The sequence below is a fragment of the Eretmochelys imbricata genome, chromosome 4 (genome assembly GCF_965152235.1).
Source record: "Eretmochelys imbricata isolate rEreImb1 chromosome 4, rEreImb1.hap1, whole genome shotgun sequence".
NCBI classification, from domain to species: domain Eukaryota; kingdom Metazoa; phylum Chordata; order Testudines; family Cheloniidae; genus Eretmochelys; species Eretmochelys imbricata.
Genome location: NC_135575.1, coordinates 123043412 through 123071332, shown reverse-complemented (window position 1 = coordinate 123071332; position 27921 = coordinate 123043412). Strand labels below are relative to the sequence as shown.

The window sequence follows — 27921 nt, the reverse complement described above, 5'->3', positions numbered from 1 at the left end:
TTCCTAGAACTCAGCCCTGGTGGCAATAGTTGGCAGTTGGACTAGATGGACTGTGCAACTGCTCCCTTCTGGGAAGAGAGCAGTCGTAGGTGGCCACATAATGGCTGAAATGGCATTACACAGCCACTGCTAGTTGGCGAAGAGCCTGAATATGACCCTCAGTGCTCTACACTGATGCTCAAAGGAGGACTAGCACTAAAACAATATTAGACTCCTGCCAATAATCAAATAATAATGCAGCTAAAATGCAACCATGTGAGGCAACTATGGCCTAACACTGTTCCTGGGATATGTTGACTCATCCAATACTGTGGAGATTTAATTTTAATAAATGGCAATTTACAGGAATTTCTGACTCATGCAGTGCTAAGTGTGTGGCTGCCTCACTTTGAAAGATGCATCTGGCACTCACGTTATCTGTAAAACCACATTTTAATATATTTTTCTCTTGCATATATCAGTTGTTTTAATTCAGCCTTTTGTGTTTTTAAATTTTATTTAGATATTTATTTCTTTATTTTGGCTGAACAAACAGCTGCTGTGCTAGAAAGCCTAATTCAGCCAGGGAGGAAAATTAACTTGATTCTTTAATACTGAACTTCGTCCAACTTTCTGGTATTAAATATCTATTGCCAACTTCTCCCCTCAAGAATAGAATCTTCTCTGCTTTTGAAAATGATCCTGTCTTTGCTCGCTACCCCGGAGAAGATGTGACCCTTGAGAAGTATCGTGAGCTGACATTCCTACGCTGTAAAAGGCTCTTTGAATATGAGTTTCTTAAACTGGAAGATATCATGGAGAAGCCATTGAAAATTATGGTTCTTATAAACTGCCTAGGGATGTATGATTGGTCTCTAGGTACCAAATATTTGTTAAATGCTCAGGTAAGTTCAGTTCAGAGAAAAGTCTTGTTACTGTGTCGCACTGCATTTTCATAGATTTTTTTTTCCCCCTCTTTGAGGAACATTTTCTAAAAACAATATCTCGATACAACTATTTATCTCTTTTTAAATAAGAAAAGTGAGTTAAACTGTTTAAAAGTGAGGAATTGGACAGGCTTGGTGCAAAATTCTGATTCCACTGAAATCGATGGGACGCACCTTTGCCATTGACTTTAGTAATGCCAGGACTTCACTCTTGGATAATAGAACAGGTGCATCAGAGGTGTTGATACTGAAAACTTCCTCACATGAGCCTCACCTCCATCTTGGAGGGGCCAGCCCTTTTTTGTGTCAGAGGGGAAATTGGCCTTGTTCATTCAGGGCATGCTCCCAAAATCACTGCAGCTAGTGGAAAGATTCCCATTGATTTCAATGGGCCTTGGATCTGTCCCTCAATCCTTTGTCCTTCAGTTGAATCTTCCAGTAAGGATAGTCAATAGAGATGTTTGAATCACATTGGCTGAATGTATTATTTAGTGACTATTTCTATGTCCATTAAATGATCTATTTGACTGATGATATGTGGCCAGCTCTGCTACTTAGTACCAGCTGTGGTTGTGATTTTGTGACGTAGATAGCTGTCCAGCAGGAACTGAATTACGACCACCAACTGTTTTGTAATTAGAACAGCATGAGATTGTAAAAGCTTTCAATTACTGCTGATCTGGGATAGATTTGCTGGCCAACTTCAGATTCAGACCCCAAGTCATTTAAAACCAAACTACGTGCAGTGAGCTAGTATGTTTTCAAAGGTTTTGCATCCCTAAACTGGGCTTTTGCACCTGTAACTACAGACGCCAGTGGAAAGTGAACCCACTGAGTGTTCCGTTACAGCTGCCAAAAGCTGGGCTTGTCATGAGGAGCAACGTCTCCATGACCCATTCCATCCTTGGCCTCTCTTCTGTATAATGCAAAGTGTGTTCTGACTTTGTATGACATTCAGTCCAGTGCAGAGGAGCTAGCACAAAGCCAGATCACCACTTTAAGCCCCGAAAATAGCGTTTAAGTGAGACGTAAGTGTTGGACACTTCTGTTGGCCCCCTACTAAGGGTGAATGTCATGCTTAGTGATTGTTGTGTTTATTCAAGCACTCTTTCCAGCATTTTGACAGAGATTTCACAGTCATCTCTCTCATTTTCTGTTTTCAGGTGTTCGGTGGTGCAATTGCGAATACTGGCTCTGAAAGGCATCAGGAATTCATGAAACAAACCAGTAACATGGAGGTAATTTTGGGGTAACTCTTCAGGGTTGGCTATTGTCATGGTTAAGGGGCTAGCAGCACCTCTTGGCCCTTTTTGATCTCTGAATGCAGGTGTTCAGCCCTTCACCATTACCTGACTCGGGGTGGAATTTTGCAGTTCTTCCACTCTTAGGGTCTGTCCAGTCTGCAATAACAGGGTGTGATTGCAGCTCGAGTAGCCGCCTAGCTTGAGTGCCAGAGCAGTGAAACCACGGTAGTGTGACACAAGCCTGCCCAGAACTCTAGGTAATTTACTCATGGTGCTAGCCTTGAGCTAGTGATGTTAAAAGTAGGTCAGAAATATTTGCTTGAGCTGCAGTCATACCCTGTGATTGGAGTCTAGACATATCATTAAACTGGGGCCCGGATACAAACCACTTATTACCCTGCAGGTCTGACTGGATCTCAGGCACCTGCATTTCCACCCTGCCAGAACCTGTGACTCGTGATATTGACCAACAGACTTCTTAAAGCAAAGTATTTTTATTTAGCCATTAGAACAAAGCATTAGAGAAAAAGGTTATTTTAAGACAGCCAACATGTATATTTACTCTCATCTATTCTTCACTTCACTACAAGTTAAGCTTTCTCTTAAGTTTCAGGAACAGAAGTGAACCAACTCACATTCTGAGTCCTAGCCAGCCCAGATCCACCTTAGTGTCTGGCTCTGTTAATCTGCCTGACCCATCCTGTTTATGCTGTGTCGTACTGGCTTGGGTGCTCCTCAAGGAGGGGCTGGAGCCATTAACGCTACTTGCTCTGGCATTGTCCTTAAGGAGATTTAAGATTACACTGTTAGAGAGAGGAGGCCTTCTCTAATATTCACCTTTCTTTACATTGGCAGGCTCTGCCACCCAGTCAGAGCACTAGGGTGAATTATCCATTCCATTCCATAGTCCAGAAACATCACACTAGTGACAGATCTAGATACAGTATTAATTATTGTGAAAGAGCACTCCCTGTTTATCAGAGGCATTTTATTTTATTTCATTTTTTTCCCTTAGGATGACTAGCATAATGAAATCGATACTGGCAACATTTTACTGCCACTAACTTGAAATACTGAGTGATCTTTTTCTTTCATTCCTTTTTTTTAAAAAAATGCTTATTTATTGATCAGCTCATGTTATGTAGCAAGTAGTTGATTATGTAGATGGGCTCACTGTTAAACCAATATGAATCCAATTAGTGACACAATTAAAGACCCTTAGCATCAAATAGAGCTTAGCGCTTTGTATCTGTTGCAGTAGTTTTGCCTTAGGTTTCAGTTTAATCTTTCCACCTTTTCGAAAGGGCTCCCAAACTGAGTGGTGTTGTGACCTGGCACACAAGGTTGCAGTGCCACTCACTGAAATTTGGCCCAGGGACCCCTCCATCATGCTAGAGGGGCAGCTGGGTCAAACCTGAGTGGTTCTTTGACTCCACACACCAGGTCACAATGCTTGGAGCGGGAAGCTGGGCCCAGCTTCATGGGACAGTAGCCAAGCCGCTGCTGTGGACTGAGTGCGGTGCGGGCTTGCTTTCCAATCACACCCCAATCCAATTGTACTACCCTGCCTTTTTAGGATGCGCAAGAATAAAGATAACAGGCCAAATATAGCCCTAGTGTAAGGGAATGCAATTCATTGAATGCAGTAGAATTGCGAGCCGGTGGACTTCGCACCTTGCTAAGAAAAGAATTTACCCACTCTGGATTTAGTCTGAGTTTACCCCTTCCAAGTGTTTGCATTATTGACAATTTTTCAATAAAACGTAGACAGCCTAATCTTTTTCCAAACTAGCTGTTCCCAGTGCTTAATTTGTAATGAAAGAGATACCAGGGCTCAATCAATAAGGTGCTGAGGGTCAAGCAATTTTTCATATTCATAACTGACGCAGGAAGCTCAGAAGTGCCAGGGCAGAAATGAACTGCCAAGCCTAAAGGTGCCGACACTCAGCCCTGGCATAAATTAAGCACTGGCTGTTCCTATGACTTCCCTACAGAGAGACTGACCCACCATTCCTGTCTTGTAGGCAACAGTTCCTTCTACTCAAAGAGCCAGTCCCACTTTTATTATATGATGGGTGTAATTAATAATCTACACCTGCCAGTATGAGTCAGCAGCTCCCTGCAGGATTACAACACCTGCCAGAAAGATGGCTCAGTGGAAAAGCACTGTCACCCTATTGCAGGAATTGTGCTGGCTTACAAAAGGGATGAATTTGGCCCAATGCAACCTCCTACTAAGCAGTTGGATTTTTATTAACTCTCATTTTTACAGCAATACCATATTGAGTAACACTCTTGACTTTTAAAATGTTTGAGTTACCGTGTTAACATTGAGTTGATTTGCACCTCCTGATTCACGGTTTAGATTTTTGGATGTTTTGCTCTGACTGAAGTCAGCCATGGCAGCAATACCAAGGGCATACGGACAACTGCCAGATACGACTCCAGCACACAGGTCAGTCTGTAACCTACAGAAGTGACATTTGGTACTTTATTGTTTACATTCTGTTGTGACGTTCCTCTGGCATTATCTGAACCAGTGATCTGCTAGGTCACTCCAATCCTCGACTCTGGGAGCCAGCCTTATCCTGCTCCACTGTGAGAACCCCCACTCCTGGGCTGTTCACGCACAGCCTCTGGCATGTAAGCTGCTCCCAGCATATGAGTGAGCACTTTTGAACAGCCACTGCTTGGATTGTGCAACCGAATGACAATATCTCCAGTCCCAGACACAACCCTAGGAACCTCTGTCTTGCAATGTCCAGTTATGGCCACTGGACGCTGCAAGCTTGTATGAAAAGAAATTGATATGTACCAGGCTTGTTATCCCAAGGGGAGTCTCTGACACATTTCAAACCAAATGCGCTGCTTCAGGTAGAATAAACAAATTTATTAACTGCAAAAGATAGATTTTAAGTGATTATAAGTCAAAGCACAACAAGTCTGATTTGGTCAAATGAAATAAAAGCAAAACGCATTCTAAGCTGGTCTTAACACTTTCAGTGCCCTTACAAACTTAGATGCTTCTCACCACAGGCTGGCTGGTTGCCCTTCAGCCAGGCTCTCCCCTTTGATCAGCACTTCAGTCACTTGGTGGTAGTGTCTGTAGATGTAGGTGGCAAACGTCTCTTCCTTTTATCATGTTCTTTCTTTCCTCTTCACTTTGCCCCCCCACCCACTTCAGGGTCAGGTGAGCATTACCTCATCCTAGTCCCAAACTGACCAAGGGAAGAGGGGTGACTCAGTCAAGAGTCCAACCAATCCTTTGTTGCTGCATGGGCCAGTGTCCTTTGTTCCTGTGAGGCTGGGCTGAGTTTGTCCCATACGTGCCCTGATGAGGTGTGAACTGCCCCTCTGTTCCTGGAGAGTTTTGCCTGGGCTTATTTTAAGCCATGAGGACACATTTTCAGCCTCATAACTATATACATGAAATTATAACCTAGAACATTACTATAATAACAATGCTCAGTGCATCATGAGCCTTCCGAAAAAAGACCTGACATGACAAACTTTGCATTGGATACCACACAATCATGTTATAAGGATGAACATGGGGGTCCGGGAGTTCCCCCAAGATACAGAGTATCACATCTGTTATAAAGATATCAGGCCAAAATGATTCTGTGATTAACAATAATTAATACTTTGCTCATATCTAGCACTTTTTAGTAGTAATAAAGCTGCGTGGAAACTGGAATTTCCATCCCACAAAAAAATTTTGCTTTTAAAAAAGATTAATTCTGAATTGGAACAAAATGTCAGATACGTGAAATTTTCCCTGGGATGGACATTTTCAGAAAAATTCTGTGTTGGAAGAACCAAAACCTTTTTTTTTTTTTTTTTTTTTTAAATTTCTGCTTCCAGCTCCCGAAGCAGCTGGCTCCGTGGCAGCCCTCCAGGGAGGCTGCTCAGAAGCTGTCCAGCAAGTTGTACAGTCTCAGATAAAATCCATCTTATTTCTGTGCATATGTCTATACAAGCTGCAATCACACTCAGTGATTTCAGTGTAGACATATCTTGTATGTCATAAAGTGGCTCTAAAATATTAAGCAATGGGAATTAGGGATTGAAAACATAAGCACAGTATATGCCATTAACTAGGCAAAAATTCCAGCTTGCCCTTCACTGGGCCTCCATATTTGTGAAAGCAAATGATTGCAGATATAATTTTCTCTGTTTAAGTCAGTTAGGCAATATAACACCTCATGTCCCTCTCCTGCAATCAGCTTAGTGACGGAAGACTTGTCCTCACATATAAAGTCCCATTGAAGCAAATGAGGTCTGTGGGGTGAGGAGCACATTGCGGAATAGGGCCTGATATCAAGATGCCTGATTATGCCCAAATGTCAGGAGCGTTTTGCATTCACGAAAAAAAAAAAAACCCAGAGACCATTGTGTGTCTCCATGGCACTCCCTCCCCTCCTCATGTTATAAGAAAGTTGAGAGGCTGAATTTTAGGCCTCAGGTTGACAGTCGCGCTCTTGTTCTGCCCTGACTTTTCCCTAGACACATGTTCTAGAATAAAGCTCAGCCCGATAGATTCCTGTCAAATTCACTTTCATTGTTGTGAGCATGTTGGATCGAAGTACAGTATGAAATGCTGGCAATTTTCAAAATGTTACAGTGGCAGCAAACAAAAAGAAGTGATGGATGTACATTGATTCGTATGATTTAAGACTTCCCCCTTTTTGACTGTTTGTAGAAATTTATCATCAACACTCCTGATTTTGAAGCTGCCAAGTTTTGGGTTGGCAACATGGGGAAAAATGCCACTCATGCTGTTGTCTACGCCCAGCTGTACACTCCTGATGGGCAGTGCCACGGATTACATTCCTTTGTTGTACAGGTGAGAAAAGAGTACTACTTTATGTTTTTTTCATGTCACTGTATTATGTCCATTAAGGAATTTCTGTAAAAATGTCTTTAACATTTTCTACCAAACTTCAGTATTTATTTGATCACTGTGCTTTTGAGGCAAGAATACAGTCGAATTAATAGTAGCAAATTGCTATAACTAGAAAGTAGAAATGAATCTCCATATTATTGCATCACACATGCAGTTTGAAATAGCCTACAAAGTGTGAAATACTTTAGGTCAGGAGCTCCTCAGAGCAAAAAATGTCCCTAAGTGTTTGGAAAGTGCCTAACACAAACTGGACAGATATATAATAATAAATACAATGAGAATAAGTGAGGGCATATGTTGGATGTCATGCATGTCCAAAGCCAAACAGTAGAAACACTTCCATTGTTTTCAGTGACCATTAGATCAGGTCCTGTTTTCTAATGAGGATCCTCATCACTTGCACACTGCACCTGCATTGACTTCTGTGGATCTCCCAAAGGAGCCAAAAACATGGTAATTAATTCTAGCATCATTTTTTGAAATATCAGATTTCTGGGATGAATGAAGTGGGGATAGATTTTTTTTCAATTGTTTTTTGAACATTACATGTATGAAGCAAAAAATGGAATTTATGGAGTGAGTTGTGACGTTTCAAGTGGCAGCATGTATTGCAAGTGAAATGAAAGGCAAACACTGGCTTTCCAACTGTGACATACTACTAGACTGTGCCAGGCCACTGCTAGTTTATGGCAAGGTAGAACCTGAGCATATAATGTCAACTGAAATGTGTATGCAGGATGCTACAAACTGCTGAAATTCCAGCTGCTTATGTCATCTTGGACGACAGTGGGATTGAACCAGGGACCTAAAAGCTCAGAGAGCGAGTTTTCTATAGCTCGCGCTAAAGAATCAGGGGCTGTAACAGACTCACATTGTCCGTGATTTGGGCACAGAAAGGGTTGCCTAGCACACACTGACCAGTGGGGTACCCTTGCATTTGGAATGTAAGCACTGATCGAAAACAGTCCTTTGACATATTTGTGAAACATGATATTTTTTAGAAAACATTGTCTTGCAACATCCACTGTGGGATGACCTTCCCTACTGGCTGGTCATGGATGTCATCTTGTAGCGCAAGCCTGCTGTAGTTAGTAGTGCCCTTTGGTCCTTGTGTGACCACAACAGAGGGAAGAGAGAAGGGCAAGCCTAAACCAGGAAGAGATGATACTTGTAGCAGGGAGAGGGAGACCTCCTGGGGCTTAGTCATAGAAAAGTCAATGTAAAGGAACTTCTGGGCATTAAACATGAAGAAATTTTTTTTAAAAATCAGTAAACATAAAAACCCTAATGTGTAAAGAAGGTTGTTTGCAAAAATAAAATAAATACAAATGAATGGTCTAATCCTATGGGCTCTGCATTAGTTCACATGCTGGGCACATTTGGAGAGTTATCTATGTAATCTTAAGGGCTACCAAATTTTATTTTTAAATGAAAGCATGGACTTTGCAGAAATTGATCACGTTCTCATGGGAAAGTTTCCCCCTTGAAATGGGTGAGCCAATTTTTCAAGCCCTCTCTTTCGGGTATCAGTATTTGTTCTGATCCTACAAGCCAATCTGCATGGAAGCAGGGTTCCAGCCACAGAGATCAGCTTGCAGGATTGGAGCCATTTTCAGTAGAAAACTTGCAGAAGCAGTGGCAAAGCTACACGTATTTAAACGAACTGGGTTGCTGACCAGATGAAACACGTCATATATCTCTGGGAAAGGCAGGACACAATTAGTACATAAAGTTAATCAGTTTTGTTGATTCCTGTTCCTGTCCACATAGACCAAAAGAAGGTTTTCATGCTAATTGTGATTAGAAGATTCTTCTATATAGATGCACATTTGGAGCATGATAGTATAATTAGTGGCATGTTGTCAAAGAAAGTGAAAGATTTCCAAGTCGCTTTCATTATTGAATTTATAGTATCCTGGACGAAAGAGTGTGTTAAGCAGAAACTATATCCAAGACTGGATTCTATTTATCTGTATTTGGAAAAATAGTGAGGTTTTTTTTTAAAATGCTAATAACAAAATAGATTGGGAGTACTTTTCACTGTTTGAAAGGATTCCATCAAGAGCTTTACTTTTCTCAGGACTAAAATAATGTTTCATTTAATTTGCACATAGATTCGAGATACAAAAACGCTGCTTCCTATGCCAGGGGTGATGGTGGGTGACATAGGAAAGAAACTTGGGCAGAATGGTTTGGATAATGGGTAAGTCAATAACATTTGAATGAAGAAAATCACTATACTTATATTGCTACTTATAAATAAATGGTGCAAAAGTTCTAAGTCTGTTCCATGTTTCTGTTGAGGCACGTACTGACTGTAAAGATATTTTGTTATTTACAAAATATAAACTGAAGATCCTTCGGTATTAGTATTCTCTATTTTAATACTCACCATTGCTTTTCCATTCTCTAGCTTCTACAGAAGTAGATTTGTTTTGTACATAGCACCATTCATACTCTGTGAACATCCAAGTGTTCTGATAATAATATTAATATACACTGTACTTACCCAGCAACAATTACAATGAACGAAACAAATAGTCACATGTAATCGCAAATTATCTTCCCCAGCTCTCTGGGCAAGAATCCTTACTTAACTGTCTTTCTGGTTTCTGAGCCCCCAGGGCACACCTAAGCAAGGTGAGTAAGTCTATAGTTAGCCAATATATAGGGTTAACCAAGCCCCCCAGTCAAATTCACCATCTTGTTTAGCCTGTCTGATTCCTAGATAAACTCCCCTATATTAGAGGGTAAGGTGGTAAAATTTTCTTCCAAACATCAGCTTGATGCAGGGGACTGTTGGCCAAATAGATTTCTTTCCATATAGTCCAAAGAGTCAGTATACCCTATCACACAACATCACACAAAAAGAACATATTGTAGAAACTGAGCCAAGGCTGATGTAATCCGAGTTAAGTGCGGATGACAACCAGAAAAATTGTGGGCTCCTTGTATTTCCTTACAATCTTAATCATTATTTACAACAGCTAGAAAGAGACTTGCAGTAATGAGAGACCATCTTGGCCCATATATCAAAAAACTTATTCTTAGGGATGGCAAATCTGAAGGGATGAACATTTCTGGATCGGTAGGGACAGAAGATGAGAAAAATCAGATCTACATGCTGAAGCTTCCATTGAGCAGATGGATGGATGCCAGATTCACCAGGCTACAGCAAAACACCATTCACATTGTTTTCATGCTTTTCCTTCCCTTAGTGGCCTAGTGATTAAAGAAAACAGTTGGCCCATTATGGCAATCTGCTGTGTCACTTTACACAGGTATTGAATGAATTAATAGGGAAAGGCGTGATTAACCCCTAAAGTTACAATTAAATACCCAAAAATCCACAACTAGTGTTGCACGTACAATTTAACACAGCCTTTAGCCACCAGCTCACCTACTTTTTTGGATACCTTCCTTTGCTCTTCTGATATTTTTCTCATTATCCGCTTGCTCTACAGAAGTAGAATGTGGGTTTTCCACAGCAAACTTAATCAAAACAAGCCCGAGCATGTATATTGAGCAAAGCACACTCCTGGGCTGGAAGCAGATATGAGTTAATGGCTCAGCGGTAGACACTGTTGAGGGGGGAGAACTAGGAACACACACATTGGTGGACACAGTCACACTGAGCACTCAGAAGCAACAGCAGGCACCTTTGGTGGAGGAGGACTAGAGTAATGCTGAAATCTAGGTTTCAGACCTTAGAGAGACTATCCATAATAACATTTAGATATGAAAATGTTTATTTCAGTGTGAAATAAGTGACTACGTAGTCTCAGACCACTGGTGGCAGTGGCATTTTAACTCCGATCAAAGCAAGGCAGAGCAGGATTAATGCAGGGACTTTAGGGGCTGCAGCCCAGGGCCTCGGGCTAAGGGGACCACACAAAAATAAATTCATAATTATATACAATTCAGTGGTCTCCAACCCACCAATTGCAATTCACTGGTCAATCCTGGAGCCTTTGCCAGTCGATCGTGCTCTCCGGGCCGCTAAAAGTCCAGCGGAACAGCAGGGCTCAGGCAGGCTGCCTGCATGCCATGGCCACACGCAGCTCCTGGAAGCAGCTGGCTGCTGGTACATCTCTGCAGCCCTAGGGGGAGGGGGAGTTCCATGCGCTGCCCCCGCCCCCAGCACCATCCCTGCAGCTCCCATTGGCCAGGAACCGGCCAATGGGAGCTGTGGAGACAGTGCTTGCAGGCGTGGGCAGCTCACAGAAACACCCTGTCCCCCTACCCCCAGGGGCACACAGAGACATGCCAGCAGCCAGCTGCTTCCAGGGGCAGTGTGGGGCTATGGCAGGCAGGCAGCCTGCCTGAGTCCTGCTGTACTGCCAGCCTGGAGCCACCTGTGGTAAGTGCCTCCCGGCCAGAGCCTGCACCTCAGAATCTCCTCCTGCACCCAAACTCCTGCACCCCTCACCCTCTCCTGCACCCCAATACTGTGCCCCAGCCTGGAGCCCACTCCTGCACGCAAACTCCCTCCCAGAAAGAAACTAATATAACAACTGTTCTAAGGTAAGAAGTAGGCTATTTTGAATTCTCCATGTTTTAAGACGCAAATGTAACCACAGAATGGGTTTATGTTAATTAAAAGGTAAGCTTAGTATAGCGTTAATAGCCTCGATGCCATAATTGTGATCATTTTGTTTTAAATTAGGAAAAAGACTTGTATACAGGGGCCTCACAAAATCTAATAGCCCTGGGTCTACAGGAGAGTTAATCTGGTCCTGAAGCAAGGACAAAACTAACCATATAAAATGAAGTGAGAGTCAGACGCATTAAAAACAAGAGAATAAAGATGAGAAACACCAGCACATCAGTCCAAAACAAAGCAGGCAAATATCCCACCACCAATAATATTTCATTTTAAGTTACTTGAGAGAATGAGGCCACAGCCCCAAAATTGGGACAACCAAGCTAACTTTTCAGAGAAAAAAATCTGAAATTTTAAGCAGCTATGGATGAATGATTCCATTTTCTCCGAGCCTGTTTTCCAGTACTCACAGCTTCATTAATAGACTCTCTCCGGGCATCATTGACCTCCAGGAAAGTCCCATAAGGCAGACCATTTGAAGAAATACAGGGTGCAGGGAGAAGAAATACAATAGGAAATTCAGGTAGATTTCCCCCTAATAACAACACCAGCGTGAAGTCAGTTATTTTGAGCTCTTTCTTGTTTTCCTTCTTTCTTTTCACAATACTTTTTTCTAATGATTCCACTTGTTTTTTGAAATGTAATGCATAGTTGCATATGTACCACAAGCTGCCGTCCAGCAGGTGGCATTGTTGTATGTGTCTAAATAAACTGAATGGAGTAATTCAGCTTCGCATTTATGCAATGACACTGAAATTTATATTTGAACTGCAGAATAGTTTTTAAGTACAGATCCACAAACACAGAAAGCATTTAATCTGGCGTGTGTGTCCATAATGTGTGTGCATCACTGCTGAAACAGTAGATTATTTTATAGATATTTGTATTCTAAAATCCTGTGCCCCTGTAGACATTTTTTCATTACACAGTTTATTTTCAAGTGTATGGGCAGTAATCAGTACTTTGAGATAAAATGCATACAGTACATTTAGATTGGAAGCCCATGCAGTACATTAGAAGAAAGAAATAGCACACAACATGCTTTGTAAATGTCATGAGACAGTCCCCTACCTTGGTTAGGACATCTGCTAATTTAAAATAATTGTGGGTATTCTAACCACTCTTTCAATTTGCTTTCCCTAACCCCCCTCTCTCAGGCTAATGGGTATAAGTTATTTTTTATTAGTTATTTATATTATGGCAGTTTCTAGGAGCCAGACTGATGGACTAGGCCTCCATTGTGCTAGGTGCTGTACAAACACAGAACAAAGAGACAGTCCCTGCCCCAAAAAGCTTAAATATAAAACGAGACAACAGGTGGATATAGACAGACAAATGGGAGAGTGTAATGGGGTTGGCTGCCTCCCGAGTGTCTCCTTGGGGCTCTGAGGCACCCTGCCTCGATTTCTCCTTCTTTCAGGGCTCCTCCAAAAAAAATCCACAGTCCAGAGGTATAAAATATAATTCCCCTCCCGGAGCGTCTGATTTATGAAGTTTTTATACCATTTCTGTTGGCCCTTGAGGCCCAAACCCTTTCCCCTGGTGAGGTGATCCCACAGCCCTCTCCCCAGGGGCTCTGATTAGACTCAGGCTGGCTTCTTCCAGCTGGTTGCTTTATATTCCCCTAATTCAGTTCCTCCTGGATAGGCAGCAACATCCTTCAAACACAAAATAACTGAAAATTCATTTCATTTCATTCATTTTCTGACAGCATAACCCACAGTGGCAGAAAAGCTGCTGGGATGGAGGTCATAATAGAGTAAGGCACCAGCACATCAAAGTCTGCTAGAGTCCTGGAAGCTGCTGGTTCTACACAGAATCCAGCTGAGGGAATAGGTATGGCCAGGGTAGCAGATTCACTACATCTGCTGAGCAGCCTCTGGAATATGGGTTTCTTTGGCGCTTCAACCAAAAATTAAAATTGCTTTCCAGTTGTGGAAACCACAAAGGAAGGCGAATGCTGACCGTCCCCAGGAGATTAAGCTGCCCCTCTGCTGCCGGGGGTTGTAGTGTGCATCCCAGGTAGCAAGAAGGGTAAATTTATTCCTAACCCTCCCAAATGTTGTAAATTGAATAAATCATGTCACATCAGTAATGGCTGTCTTTATTTGGATGTGTGGGGATCGGAGATGAGGGTTCAGAAGAACCGATCCTTCCCACTGCCCGCCCACACACATCTTGCAGAGCTAGCACAAAGGTCTGTTACAAATGCAGCCCGGGTAGTCAGGGGACTGGATGAACTGCTTCCCAGAAGCACATGAAGCCCCAAAGGGAGTGGGGAGGATGTGACCTGGCCTTCCTATACCAGCTTGCAGAGCAGGCAGGCTGTAGTATTCTCAGTGATGCGGGTACATATGGTGCAGTCCCCGCATACCAGGCTTCATAAGGAGAGAGTCCTCCCTGAGGCATACACCCTCCCTGACTCCCCTTAGGGTGGTACATCACCTCCTACTCAGGACAATAGTTATATTCCACAATATGCTCCTTAGAAGGCAAAAGACTACTTAAGGGAAGTTCTTGTATGCTGTAGTTTCCATTGTGTGTGGAGATGAGAATGGGGCAAGTTTCACCCCTAATATGCAGTTACTTAAAACTTTACTATGTTTAATAGATGTTGCCAGCTATAAGAATGCACACACAAGGCCTGATTCTGATCCCATTTCTGTAAATCCTCCATGGAATTCAGTGGAGTTACACTGATGTAAGACTGTCGGAAGCAAGACCAGAAGCAGGCCCATAAGGAAAGTGATGAAGCAATTTTACATTCTGTTCTTGAGTTTTGCTACTGGAATAGAAGGGGCTAATGCCAAGATTTTTAAAAACAAGTGCCTAAATTTAGGCTCCTAAATACTCATTCATATTTAGTTACCTATTAAGGACTGGTGCGCGGGGAGAAATTGCAGAAATTACAGGGTGAAATTCTATGGCCTGTGTTAAGGAGGTCAGACTAGGTACATAATGGTCCCTTCTGGTTTTGAAAACTATGAATCGATTGGGTTGCTTGGCCGAGGTTTGGTTTCCTGGTAATGTAGACCTTGATGTTTTTATCAGGGGTTGGGTTTTCAAAAACACCCAAGGGCTTTTGGAGCAGAAGTCCCTTTGAAAGTCATTGAATGGACTACTCTGTCTGTCTGTCTAACAAACTCTTATAGACCCCCCCATCCCTGTAGTACATGAACACCTCACGATCTAAGGGCACATGGCTTTTGAAAACCTCTCCCTAGGAGCCTAACTTTAGGCACCCATTTAAAAAAAAAAATAAAAATCAGGACCTATTTTTTTAATCTCTTTTCTTGTCTACCATTTACACAACATTTAGTGCATACAAATTACTGTGTAGTATTTAAAAAAACCACATTCTGCACATTGCAGGCTTTACATTCTTTCCTCCCAAGTTATTCATCTTTCTCATTCAGTAACATAATGTAGCCACCAGAGGGTGTAATTGCTTCAGAGCCTCAGTCATGCCTTAATGTTTGGAGTAGCATAAAAGTATCCGCCTGTTACTAGCACTGAGTGTGTGTTGCTTTGCTGCATTCTATAAATGGAGATCGTTCAAAAAATAATAACTGGGCTTGTGATATAGATCTAGTCAGGTGCCTCCTTTCTGGTCACCCACCAGACTGCTATGGGGAGAATCCAAACTTCTGGGTCCCTGAATGCTTTAAGCTGCCAGGGTCTGAACAGAGTTCAGAAACTGCCACCATCCTGGGGGCCCTAGGTACACTGTCGGGCTGCAGACTTTCTGTCTGGCATTCCCTTCTGAGAACTGCTCCAGCGGCCTAACCTGTGGGCACAATGGTGGCCCTTCATACTCTCCCATACTTGCACACACCTCTCTCAGAACTCCACCCCAAAGGTGTTCAGCTCCTGGGTTACAGTTTAACTCTGTGTTGATTGTGAAGCATTTAACACAGAGACACGTTTCACAAGTGTGACACATTATTTCTTGTTTACTTACTGTATAAATCACAGGAGAGCTCAGAGCATATAGAATGTAACATCCTAAACCCCTCGCTAACTCACCCTGTGCTTGGGGGTCTCTTGCCTCATGCAGCCTCTACATGCTGGGTTGTTTCTCTGTCCTCCACAACCAGAGACAAAATGGCCAAACACCTCAGATAGGTCAACTCCTGTCTATAATTCTTAACCCTCTTTGTCAGGAGATGTTCTTGCCAACTTTCCCATCTGAGCAAAAACCTCTGCCAAGTGACTTTGTGGCCAAGGCAACCTCTCCCCTGCTAGACTAATTCTGCAGTTGGGAGCCAGTCTGTTGCTATTCTGCAGTTGGGAGCCTGTCAGAGCTATTACATTTCAGTGGGCAAACATTTTAAGTCCGTTACCTTTTGTTGTTCTTTTGTCACCAGCCTTCAAATTTCAACCCAACAGGGAGGCTAACAGACCATAGAGAAGGCAAAAGGCTGCAGCTTCAAAATGGAGTTTGCAGCTAGGTCAAGATAAACAGAATTCATAAATTGTACAGACAGATTCCCCAATTGTCATAGCTTGTGACCTTTTTTTGCTTCTCTGTAATATATAAGAAAGGTGTAAAAGGAGGAGTTTGGGAGGAGAGAATTTGGGGGTGGGGGTAGTAGGACAGCATGTATTTCTTTTTTTTCCTGCTGGTTTTTCACCTTAGAAATTGAGATTTTGTCTGCCTGGAAGGCTCTATGGCTTTTTCTACAGTAGCAAAATTTCCGATTCCTGAAAATGTATTGTGACTGAACCCAGTGCAGGTTCAGCTATAACCAAGGGCAAACTATGTTTAGTACCCTTTCCGAAACATATGGGTTTGGTTGGGTTTTTTTGGGAGGAGGGGTTTATTAACACCTATTTCATTTCAATGACAGACTAAAACTTTGGAAAAATACAGTGTGTTAATGAGTCAACATCCACTTCACTGAGGTGTGAGCTCTCACCATATACGACATGCTCTGAGATATTCTGGAGGTTCTCTAGAAAAATTGTGGCAGGGCAGACACAATGTTCCTGATACTCCCCAATATAAAAAAAAACAAAAAAAAAACTATCAAAGGAGGTTTCAGAGTAGCAGCCGTGTTAGTCTGTATTCGCAAAAAGAAAAGGAGTACTTGTGGCACCTTAGAGACTAACACATTTATTTGAGCATAAGCTTTCGTGAGTTACAGCTCACTTGACAGCATCCGATGAAGTGAGCTGTAGCTCACGAAAGCTCAAATAAATGTGTTAGTCTCTAAGGTGCCACAAGTCCTCCTTTTCTTTTATCATAGGAGGGTAGGTCACCATTTCTTGCTTTTTGCCCGTTCTGTATATATTACAGCTCCCCTCTGTGGATCTGTTATACCCCCAGCTAGGAAGACTTTACTCTTCCATTTAAGTTGTAATAGCTCATGCTTTTAGTTTTGGAAGTCACCCATTCAACCCCCAGTGTGTCGGCCAAGATGGCAGCTGTCACGCAAGCTCACATCCTTCGTAGGCCCCTTTTAAATCCATTATTATTTATTTATTAGTTGTATTGCAGTAGCACCTGGGAGCCCCAGTCACGAACTAAGACCCTACTGTGCTAGGCACTGCACAAACACAGACCAAAAAGCTCAAAATCTAAATCTCTGATGTCTTGTGAAACAACGTGAGTTTGCACTGACTCTGACTGGCTGCTCACAGTAATAACAGTAGTAAAGCAAACAGATTGAAATATATTAACGTGTTAAACAAATTAAAAACAGTCTCCATGAAGTTTTACAAATTTGAACACACCCAAGTCAGGCAGTGCCAAAGCTGCCGTTCTCCTAATAACCCTGAATCACACACAGCGTGTGCCCTGTATATTTTAAAGTCTCCATTTAAGTCGAACTAGTTGCTGTGCAATGTGAATTATTAATGTTCTCCATCTTCTCTCTCAATTCTTATTTTATACTTAAAAAATAACAAAAATCTTAAACAGAACGTTCCTGGAATGCACAGCCTAAGCTGTGATCGTAGCCCTTGTCCAGATTGTCTCTGCAATTTGTCGCTCCCGCTCATTTTGGAACATCTAAAATTAAGCCCCCTGCCCTGCAGTAAGCTTCCCACAGCCTCTTTCCGCACAGAGTCTCACCAGAACCAGTGTGGCTCTCTGCAGACGCAAGGGTCCACCCACACAGAGCTCATTGCAGGATTGGGCCTTAATGTAAGCACAGTGAGGTGGGGGTCTGTGTCTTTCTGTCTCTTCCATGAAATGCCTGGCACAGTTATAGCTACTATAAAATGAGGTGGGTGTATTAACATAGCTACTGTGTGTTACTGTTAGAGATGCAAGCTTCTACTTTTGACTGTGGCAATATGGCCTAAAATGCTTCTTTAAAAACTTTTCCCCAGCTTCCCGGCACCCTTCCCGGCACCCTCTTCAACCTCATCCCTTTGTGAGCTTCCAGATTCCAAAAATGTGTGACTGGTCTTTCTGTCTTCTGCAGGCTTTCATCATCCCTCTATGCCCCCTGTTCTGCCCTTAGTCTACTCTGCCTCTAACGTTACTTGATCATTGTGCCCTGTAACCATCACTGATCCCCAATCTTCCAATCCCATCCCCATGCCGGCTACATCTGGCTAGGAGGATTAAAGGAATTGCCACTTCAACATTCTCAAGATAGTCAAAAACAGAAGTTGGCCATCAAAAGAGATCTGAGTGGGTTTGAAATTCCCTAAAAGCACAGTCTTGCCATCTGCACTGCAGGTAACAGTTTATTACTTTAGTACTGGCAAAGGGAGCGTGCTGCTTTTCCAGCTGCTCACTTTTATCCATGTTACTGAGCTCCAGATTAATGATTGTAGCATGATTTAAGGGAAGAGAGATTAATTTTGCTTGAAATATTCTCCACACCACTGGCCACAGACCTGACAGAGAGGCTGCTGTGGGATTGTGACTTCACCCTGCCTAACTGATCCAGGCAGGAATACGTGTAGCCCAGTTATGCATCAGTGATGAATGCAGGTGAATGGTGGAAAACCTCAGAGTACTAGATTTATAACATTTCCTGTGTATATTATTTGTAAAATATTGTATGTGGGACACTGATTAGCAATGCAGCAGCACTGGGACACTGTCAACCCTAGATCCCTGACATAGAGGCTATTGTGGGGATGAGACTGCCCTTCTCAAGTGGGATTGTGCATGCAAGAATGCAATGATAATGGCTGCTGAATGGTGATGGGTGAAATAAGTTTGGAGAGCAGTATATTCATTATTTTGTTGGGATGCAGTCCAATGTTTAACACAAGAAGTAAGGCACAATTTTTTAATAGTGCGGGTGGAAGTCTAAATCAAGATGGGATGCCTTTATGGAAGATTTGCATTAGCCAAACACAAGTTGGGCTCACTACGGCAGTTAATGGGGTAAAATTTGATGGCCTGTTGTGTTATACAGGAGGTCAGACTCGATCTAGTGGTCCCTTCTGGTCTTAAAATCTGTGAACTTGTCAACTTATCCATGACGAAGAACACATAACCAGAGGCAGACCCCGATGGAATTATCCCAATAATGTATATTTACAGATAAGAGCCATCTGTCAGAACACAAAATGAGTCGAGCCCTGATCACACTAACTGCTCTGGAGGCCACAGGAAAGGTGGATTCCAATGTCACCACTACATGTACCTTGCCCATTGCGTAGGTTCTTGTGTGCTCTTCCATCCATTTAAATGGATTTTCCCCTAAACTTGTTGACAGATATGATCTGTGTCTGTTTATTATGTTTTCTGAGAGAATAGCCATTCAAAATGTGATCTATAACTTTATGAAATCTTATTTATTTTTAATATGTTCCAACATCACCTTCCAATTGGTTTGTATGGTTAACTATAAAAAAAATAAGATTTTAAAAGCATAACAGTTCTTGGAGAACTGGCTGTAGTTTCATAAGCCCATCCAAATCCAGAGTCCTAGATGCGTCTGCTTTTATTTTCATCATTAGTCTTCATAAACAATAAATCTCACTTCTTCAGTCACGGTAGTTGTCAGTGAATTTGTAAATTATCTTTCTGCTCACTTATTCAAGCTTTTTAACGGTTTTACCATTTGCTATATGTATTTATTTAGATATTAGCTGAGGAAAAAGCAGTAAATTTGTAACCCATAAAGTATAATACCGAGAAGATCAGTTACTGTTAAGCAAATGTAATTTAATTTTCTGGTTCACTAGTTATAAGAAATGTGATAGTATGGATTTTTTTTCCATCAAGGTCATTCTGGATAATCTTTTATGCAGTATAGAAATAATCAAACAATACTCTGTATGTCTGGCATTTTGTTTTTATAGCTGGTCCGTTAAGAGCACTCACTACAACAACACGCAACTTATTTTGTTATTTCTTTTTTTGCTTCTTAGAATTAGTAGGTGAGAATATTTGGGTAATTTATATTCTCATATAAATAGCTATACATCTTCAGTATGGTGTTATAAAAGAGACTCGCTGGACTTGAAATTGAGTATTAAAGGCTCAGAATATTTAAATGAGTAGCTTTACACAAGTGTATAGTCATACTGAAATAAACAGCACATAAGTAAAGTTATTAGCATGCATAGGTATTTGCAGAATTGTACCCATATGCTAATTTTACACAAATCAGATTGGTTCTGTTTACTAAACTTTTAATATTGAGGCTGGATTTTAAAAGGGTCATGTGACTGAATGCATATCAGGCTTCCAATTAAGATTGAACTAATAGAAAGTTCCCTAGTAGTGAAATTTAGCAGAGTATATCAGATTTATGAATGGAGAAGTGATGCAAGCAATGGAATTGTCCTTGGCTTCAAAGCATGGTTTGAGATACTAGTTTATTGACCATCACTTTTTAAATCACTTGCTGCCTGAGGCATCTTTCTCCAGGTAGCAACTGCTGCCTCTAGGCCTGCTCCTACCTCTCCACAGGTAATGATGTGAGAAGCAACTCTTAAGCAGGGGTGGAGCTTCCTTCTAGAATCAACAGCCATGACTGTGATAGGTCTTTTGCTCACCCTGTCCCCCATTTTTTTTTTTAGAGAGAAAGAAGCTGGACTGGATGAGTCCATCCCTGAGATTGGCTCAGCTATCTCAGATGGTTTCACTTATGTTTTGCCAAGTCCCTGCTCACCTCTGTGGGTGGAAACTAGCTGTTAGCCTCTAGGACTTGCCCTCCTTCTTGTGCTCGCACAAGGAATGCAGGTAGCTCATATAGGGACGTAAGGGGTATTAAGAACCTGTGTGGGTCCATGAGATAGGTTACAGTCTTCTCCACCGAAATTACTACTGGGGGTATTGTCATTCACTTCAGTAGGACAGCTCGCAGTAGTAATAAGCATTACATCCCCCCAGTAAGTGTTTACAAGAGGAGACCCTAGTATCACAGGCATGCTGTGGTTGTACCTAGCCTGTACATTTTGTCACTATCAAATATTAGGCGGGGACAGGCTGTTAGGGATTTATTTTAGCTTTGATGGGTTTATTTCAGGGGTGGGGAAAGCAGAGGGTTGCATATAAACCAAAAGATCTTTTATCTTTAAAAAAACCCACATTTTTTGTAGAGGATCCAAAACCATTGTCCAAGATGGATTTCTGTAAATATTGTACTTGACTCCACCACCCTCACTCTCACCGTGTAGTACCTTACTCTGTAAGTAGTCCCACCAAAATCAGTGAGTCTATATGCAGAGTAAGGATTCAAGAATCTGATGCTCAGTTAGTCTGCACATTTCAACCATTTGTATGAGTATATATTGCTCAGTCAAAAAATGCCCTGTATCTCTGAGGCAGAATAAATACAATATGCAGATATGTTTCCTTGGAAATTACTCATACTTTTAAAGTACATGTAGCATTGTAAAGCTTATATAATTTATTGATGTAAAAGACCTGGCTCTCTCGCGTGCTATTAAATATATTTGCCTGTATTGGCAAGTATGAGGAATTTGCTTTGATTATTAATACAGATTTTCAAGCAATATTAGATGCTGAGATATTCAGAAATGGAGCTGCTGTTATGATACTATGCCAGCCCTTATTGTCTAATTGACTGAAAATTACTAGTACATGATTTTCTGAAAAAGATGTGTCCTGTTTATGCAGCTTCTATCAATATTAATTTCTTTTTAAGATGCTACATCGTATCAGCGAGCAAAAATCATAGCTGGAGCTCCTGTACAATAATGCCTTTTTCTAGTTCCCTTTCACTGTGTTGATTCTATATTGTTCTTGTTGATGTTGGATATTTGATCAAATTCAGGGCCCTGTTGTGCTAGGGATTGTACAAACACATAGTAATAGACAGTCCCTGCCCCAAAGAATTTACAAACTCAGAACCAGATTCTGATTTCCTTATTTATATTAAGCAGTATTTTACATCACAAATGAGGCATTCAGTTCAATGGTATTATTTGTGGAGTAACACATGATTTGACCTGAATATGAGTGTAAGAATCTGACTCAAAATAGACAAGATAGACAAAGGTTTCATTGTCCCCATTTGTATATAGAGACACAGAGTGACATAGCTTGCAGAAGTCCATGTCTAGTGTCTTAACCAGAAGACAGTCCTTCCTCTCATTGCTCTTCTTTTTGCAAAATCTCTTTCTTTTAAAGATAATCACAGGACATGATATTTTAAATGTTGGCTGGTCAAATAACTCAGCAGAAAGAAAATACAGGTGCAGTCAGTGAGGGTCTTTCCTGGAGGCGTCATACTTATTTCGAAAAACCAAAACAAATTTAACATAAGAAATAAAAAGAGTAACAGAAAACGTACCCAGCTTGCGTTTCATAGAACTTTTTTATGTGGAGACCTGTATTCTCGCAGGCATCCTCCTCTCTGTGGCTGAATCTGACTCTAAAGATACCGGTGGTGTGATATTGTTTTCAGTTCACTGTTGTGCATGAAATCTTCATGCAGCCAGCCGTTAATGCATCATGGCCATCTGTTGGGGCATATACCCAAGCTATGTCGTGAAGCATCTTCCTATTTTATTATTAATATAGTTATTTACTTGAACAGGTTTGCTATGTTTCACAATGTCAAGATACCTAAAGAAAACGTTTTGAACAGGACTGGAGATGTCACAGCTGAGGGGGTATACGTCAGCTCATTTAAGGTATGCAGTGAACTGTATGTGCAATGAATCCAGTCTATCAAATATGCTATGAAGGAATTGTTTGTATTTTTTTTTCAAACCTATTAACTGCTCCCTTCTATTTTCAGATCTGAATGGGGTTTTAGTAATGCATTGGCCATTAAAGTCAATGGGTGCCAACTCCTTGAGTGAGCCTTTGAAAGTATAGCATTTGGCATAACTACCACGATTCTGATGTTGCAGGCAGTGCAATTATGAAGCTATGGAATGGCTGAACCTGCCCATTTAGTGTGTCTTTTATTCCCTCAGGATCTCAAGCAGCGTTTTGGCGCATCTCTTGGGGCTTTGTCCAGTGGTAGAGTTATGATCATAGGCATGTCTGTGGTTAATTTAAAACTTGCCTTATCAATAGCCATTCGCTTCTCAGCCACACGCCGTCAGTTTGGACCAACAGATGAAAAAGAAATACCAGTCCTGGAATACCAAATGCAGGTACTAACTAAATCTACAATACGGCATTTCATTCAAATCTAGGGAATGTATTCAAATATAAAGCCAGATCCTCAGCTTATGTAAATCAGCATAGCTGCATTGAAAGCAATGAAGTTACACTAGTTTACACTAGCTGAATGTCTGGCCCTATAGAGTTCTGAAGGCTTGATTCTCAGTAAGACTTGGTTTATACTACCAAATTCTCTAGCCACACCCCTGACCATATAGTTATACTGACGTAATCCCCACTGTAGACAGCACTATGTCATTGGGAGGGCTTCTCCCACAAAGATAGCTACTGCCGCTCGGGGAGATGGAGTACCTAGGCCAACTGGAGAATCTCTCCCGTCAGCACAGGTTGAATCTTCACTAAGCACTAGCTGTTGCAGCACTGTAAGTGTAGACAAGCCCTTAGGCCCCTTTACATCAATCTGGCAATGTAAAGAGGCCTTAAAGCACCCACCTCTCACTGCCAGAGAGGTGTAAATCGGCTTTGTGTAAATAAGAATCAGACCCTGGAATACTGAAACCCAAATATATTATTGAGCTCTTAGAAGCACTTTTCTGACATTGGTGGGAGGGAACTTGTTACTTTTCAGAAACTCTGGTTTCATATCAACTTTCGTCATGCTTTCTTTTGGGCTGGTCTGCCCTACATCGACATCATCTTCCAGTCTATTCCAAATGTAGCTGCTAAGATCATCTTCCTCATCTATTGTTCTGAACATGTAACCCCATCTGCTGAATCCTTCTCCTGACTTCTACTTCTCCACTTAATCAAATTCAAGATTTCTTATCCTGACCTTCAAGGTCCTCACAGCTCTGCCCCTCTCTGTTTATTTGCTTTTGTCTCACATTTTGTTTCTTCCATAGTCCCTTGGTGATGCTCGCCCTGACTACCCTCTTTTCCACATCTCCCACAACCCGTGTTGCACCTACTTCCATGCTGTTCCCTATCCATGGAGCACCTTCCTTCAACTGACCCATAAGGGCTGTACTCTATATTATCCTCAAGACCCACTTCTTCCTTGCGGCTGTCAAGAAACAGGCAAACTAATCATAGATAAATTAGGGGCAGTGAGATACCATTGAAGTGTAAATTATTTAACAAACCAAGAAGTGCATAACTTATATAACAACTGTACCCCTTTTGATTATATTTCTCTTTCTCACCTTTTGATTTGGCTTGTCATCATCAATTGAAAGCTCTTAGGGGTAGGGTGTTTGTGTGTAAACATTGCCTACAACATTGTGGGTATTAAAGAAAACAATAAGAAGAATACCTTCCACCTTACCATTGGTTTTGTCAATGCACAGTTCGTTATCATGTTTGTGTTCATTACTTTAGCCTTTTCTCTTTATTAACCTTTGAAAATATAGAAATAATTATTTGTATTGCTGTAGCCTAAGTCAGAAACTGTACAAACACAGGATAAAAAGATGATCTCTGCCCCCAAAGAATTTCATTGAACCAGTGTCCTGGTTTAATCTGATGTTTATCAAAAATTAATAGGAACCACGAACTTGGATGGTTTCACCATGAGCATTCCTGTGAAGAAGGTTTATTTACTTTACTGATTTAAAGGGCCATTACAAAAATAGCTGGTTGGGAATTTTTCAATGAAACATTTTTCATTGAAAAATGCCAATTTGTCAAAACCATAACTGTTCACTGGAGAGGGTTGATTTCAACAAATTTCTCAATCCAAAGAAGTTTTTAAATTGTCAGAATTATTTTTGAAATGAAAAACTCCACCTTCTGGTACAAAATGACTTTTCATTTTGAAATTTAAACTACTTGTGGTAGGAAGAAAACAAAAACAGAATCAAAACATTTCAAAATTATTGAAATATTTCAGTTGACCCAAATTTTTCTTTTTGGGGGTGGGGATTTTTGGTTTATGAAAAGTTGATTTGTCCTCATTTGGGATGGGAATTTTTTTTTGAAGTCTCAGATTTTTGTGGGACCGGAAAATTGTTTCCCATCCACCTCTAATTACTAATTGAACATAACCGCAAACAATATAGTCTATATTTGGATAATATAGAATTATATTAATATTAATATTAATTTATTATAACTATATTAATTCTTAATAATTAGAAGATTGAAGTTGAAATATGGTAGTTTTCTAGAAACTGAAAAAATATACCACAGGGGTTCTGAGTATCCTTGGAAAAGCCCCTAATAATATGTATATATCAACCTTCCCTCACACAGATTTAATTTTCATTCCAGCAATGGCGCCTGCTTCCCTATCTGGCAGCTACATATGCCTTAGACCATTTCTCCAAGTCTTTGTTCATGAACTTCATAGAATTTCACATAGGTCTTCTGATGAAGGATAAGAGTCCAAGACAGGTGAAATGTTTATACATATCCTTTTAATTGCAACTCGGGTTTTCAATGCAGTAAACTTCCAATTGTTAAACCAAGGACCTGTATACACAAGTGGCTCAGAAATGAGGGGACGAGTGGTGAGAAACATTAGTGTTAAAGACCAGGAAAGCAGGTAACTTTGATCATGGGTTTATGTTCTGATGACTTCAATGGGATTTAAGCATACGTTCGAGTTCTTTCCTAAACAGAGATGTTTCTTCTTGAATAGAGGCCTAAGTAATTACTGGTCACTGCACCTTCAATGGGCTCTTGCAATATTCACTACTTATACTAAATAATCTATTCCACCTTGTATTTAGTTGTGATACATAGAATACCTTCCCCAGACCTGAAGAAGAGCTCTATGTAAGATTAAAAGCTTGTCTCTTTCACCAACAGAAGTTGGTCAATAAAAGATATTACCTCATCCCCCTTGCCTCTCTGCATTGCCTTAATGAAGATTCAGTTTTGGTCAACTGAAGTTGACACTGCATGAGATACATGTCAGAGAGTTTCTGTAATACGCCAGAACAATATATTTTCATAGTCAGGCTCAAGTTTGCAGTTCAAGTTAATACATTTGAAAATAACGTAAAATATTAACATTTATGAAATGTGGGTTAAATGAGCAGTACAATGAATTTCTTGGCAATCTCTGTCAAGGAAATATTTTGATCTCTCTGCACTTTCAGAGCCTGACTCTGACCAGCATAAGTGCACTATATAGTTTTTTATAGTCTTTTTGTAAGTAGAATTATTTTTGTAATAACTTAAGGTGGAATTCACCCCTGTGTCAAGGTCTGCACAGTGACTGTTTATCACTTCATTCTCACTTAAACCCTCAGGCTTTGTGCAAGCCAAGTTAAATGGTGTAGGCCTTGCACCCCGGTCAGTGTGTCTCCTTTTGTGACCAGTCCATAGAGGATGTGGGTCTGTATACAGCTCACAGCTAGAGAGCCTGGCTCTTTTTTGTTCAAGAGGTATTCATGTTTTTAGTATTTGGTTCAATCCCTGGTCTTGGTCAAGACTTTGGCAGTCGCATGGATGAATTTCACCCTTAGCTTTTTGTGTGTATTCTTGCACTTGTTTTGTTTAAAAAACATTATTTACCATGAGCTTATTTTTTTTTTTTACAAAGGCTGAAATTGGACGTGAGATTCATGCCTTGTCTACTGGTGGTAAACCACTGGCCTCCTGGACTGCCCAGCAAGCGGCACAGGAATGTCGAGAAGCTTGTGGAGGACATGGTTACCTGGCCAGTAAGTTACAAATTCCTGAATAGATAAAGTCAAAAATTGTTTGCACACATTTCTGTCACAGTTTTTGTTGGGTACAGGTTATGTATCAGTGGCAGTAAGTTTTCAAAAGAGCTTTGGCCCCATCTTCCTTTTTACATATTGTGATGGTGTCCCCAGGGTACAACCTGGAGCGGTCAGACCGCTATGCCCCCTTAACCCTCCAGCCTGGGCGGTCTCTCACAATGCTATGCCAGTGACAAACCGCCAACCCCCCAGGTGCTATTATCACTCAGCCATCAGCGTGTGGAGACTCACACCCAGCAATCACCCCAGCCTTGCACCCCAGAAATATACCATCTTTCACTGCTCAAGACTCCATTGGATAGTGCAAGCTCATTAATTAGTTTGTCAGGCCAACAAAGGGACGTGCAACAGTCCTTTCAAACCGTTGCTGAGATTTCCCAGGCACTTTAATCAAAACCACACAGTTTTAAATAAAATATAAAACAGTTTTATTAACTACAGAATGATAAATATTAAACGATTATAAGTAGCAGACAGAGATCAAAGTTGGTTACATAGGAAATAAAAATAGAAACGCAGTCTAAATTCTAACTTTAACAGACTATGGCCATGTCTACACTAGCACTTATGTTGGCAAAACTTTTGTCTCTCAGAGGTGTGAAAAAAATATCCCCTTGAGCAACATATGTGTTGCTGGCATAAGTGCTCATGCGCACAGCACTGTGTCAGCAGGAGACCCTCTCCTGCCAACGTAGCTGCCGCCGCTCATTGAGCTGGTTTTATTATGTCGACGGGAGAGCTCTCTCCTGTCACCATAACGCAGCTACACAAGTGCTCTTTCAGCCACACAGCTATACCAGTACCGCTGTGCCACTGTAAGTTTGTAAGTGTAGACATGGCCAAAGCAAGATCTGAATCAAATAGCTCTTCTCACCCTAATAGGTGTTACAGGCAGCTCACAGTCCTTAATACACAGGCTAGATTCCCTTCCCAGCCTGGGACCAATCTCCCTGGTTCAAACTCTTTGTCTTCCAGATGCTCTCCCAGGTG

The 27921-nt window shown here is 41.2% G+C and overlaps 1 protein-coding gene across 1 annotated transcript in view; it reads left to right on the top strand.

The window, feature by feature from the left end:
* Nucleotides 1–27921, top strand: part of ACOX3 (acyl-CoA oxidase 3, pristanoyl) — a 62789-nt gene that overhangs the window by 11561 nt on the left and 23307 nt on the right. Inside the window, exons 3-11 of the mRNA XM_077815883.1 lie at nt 651–884; nt 2090–2164; nt 4536–4625; nt 6873–7016; nt 9191–9279; nt 22662–22758; nt 23047–23229; nt 25469–25591; nt 26748–26868. Coding sequence (XP_077672009.1) covers nt 651–884; nt 2090–2164; nt 4536–4625; nt 6873–7016; nt 9191–9279; nt 22662–22758; nt 23047–23229; nt 25469–25591; nt 26748–26868 — 1156 coding nt within the window. The remainder of the gene's footprint in view (nt 1–650; nt 885–2089; nt 2165–4535; nt 4626–6872; nt 7017–9190; nt 9280–22661; nt 22759–23046; nt 23230–25468; nt 25592–26747; nt 26869–27921) is intronic.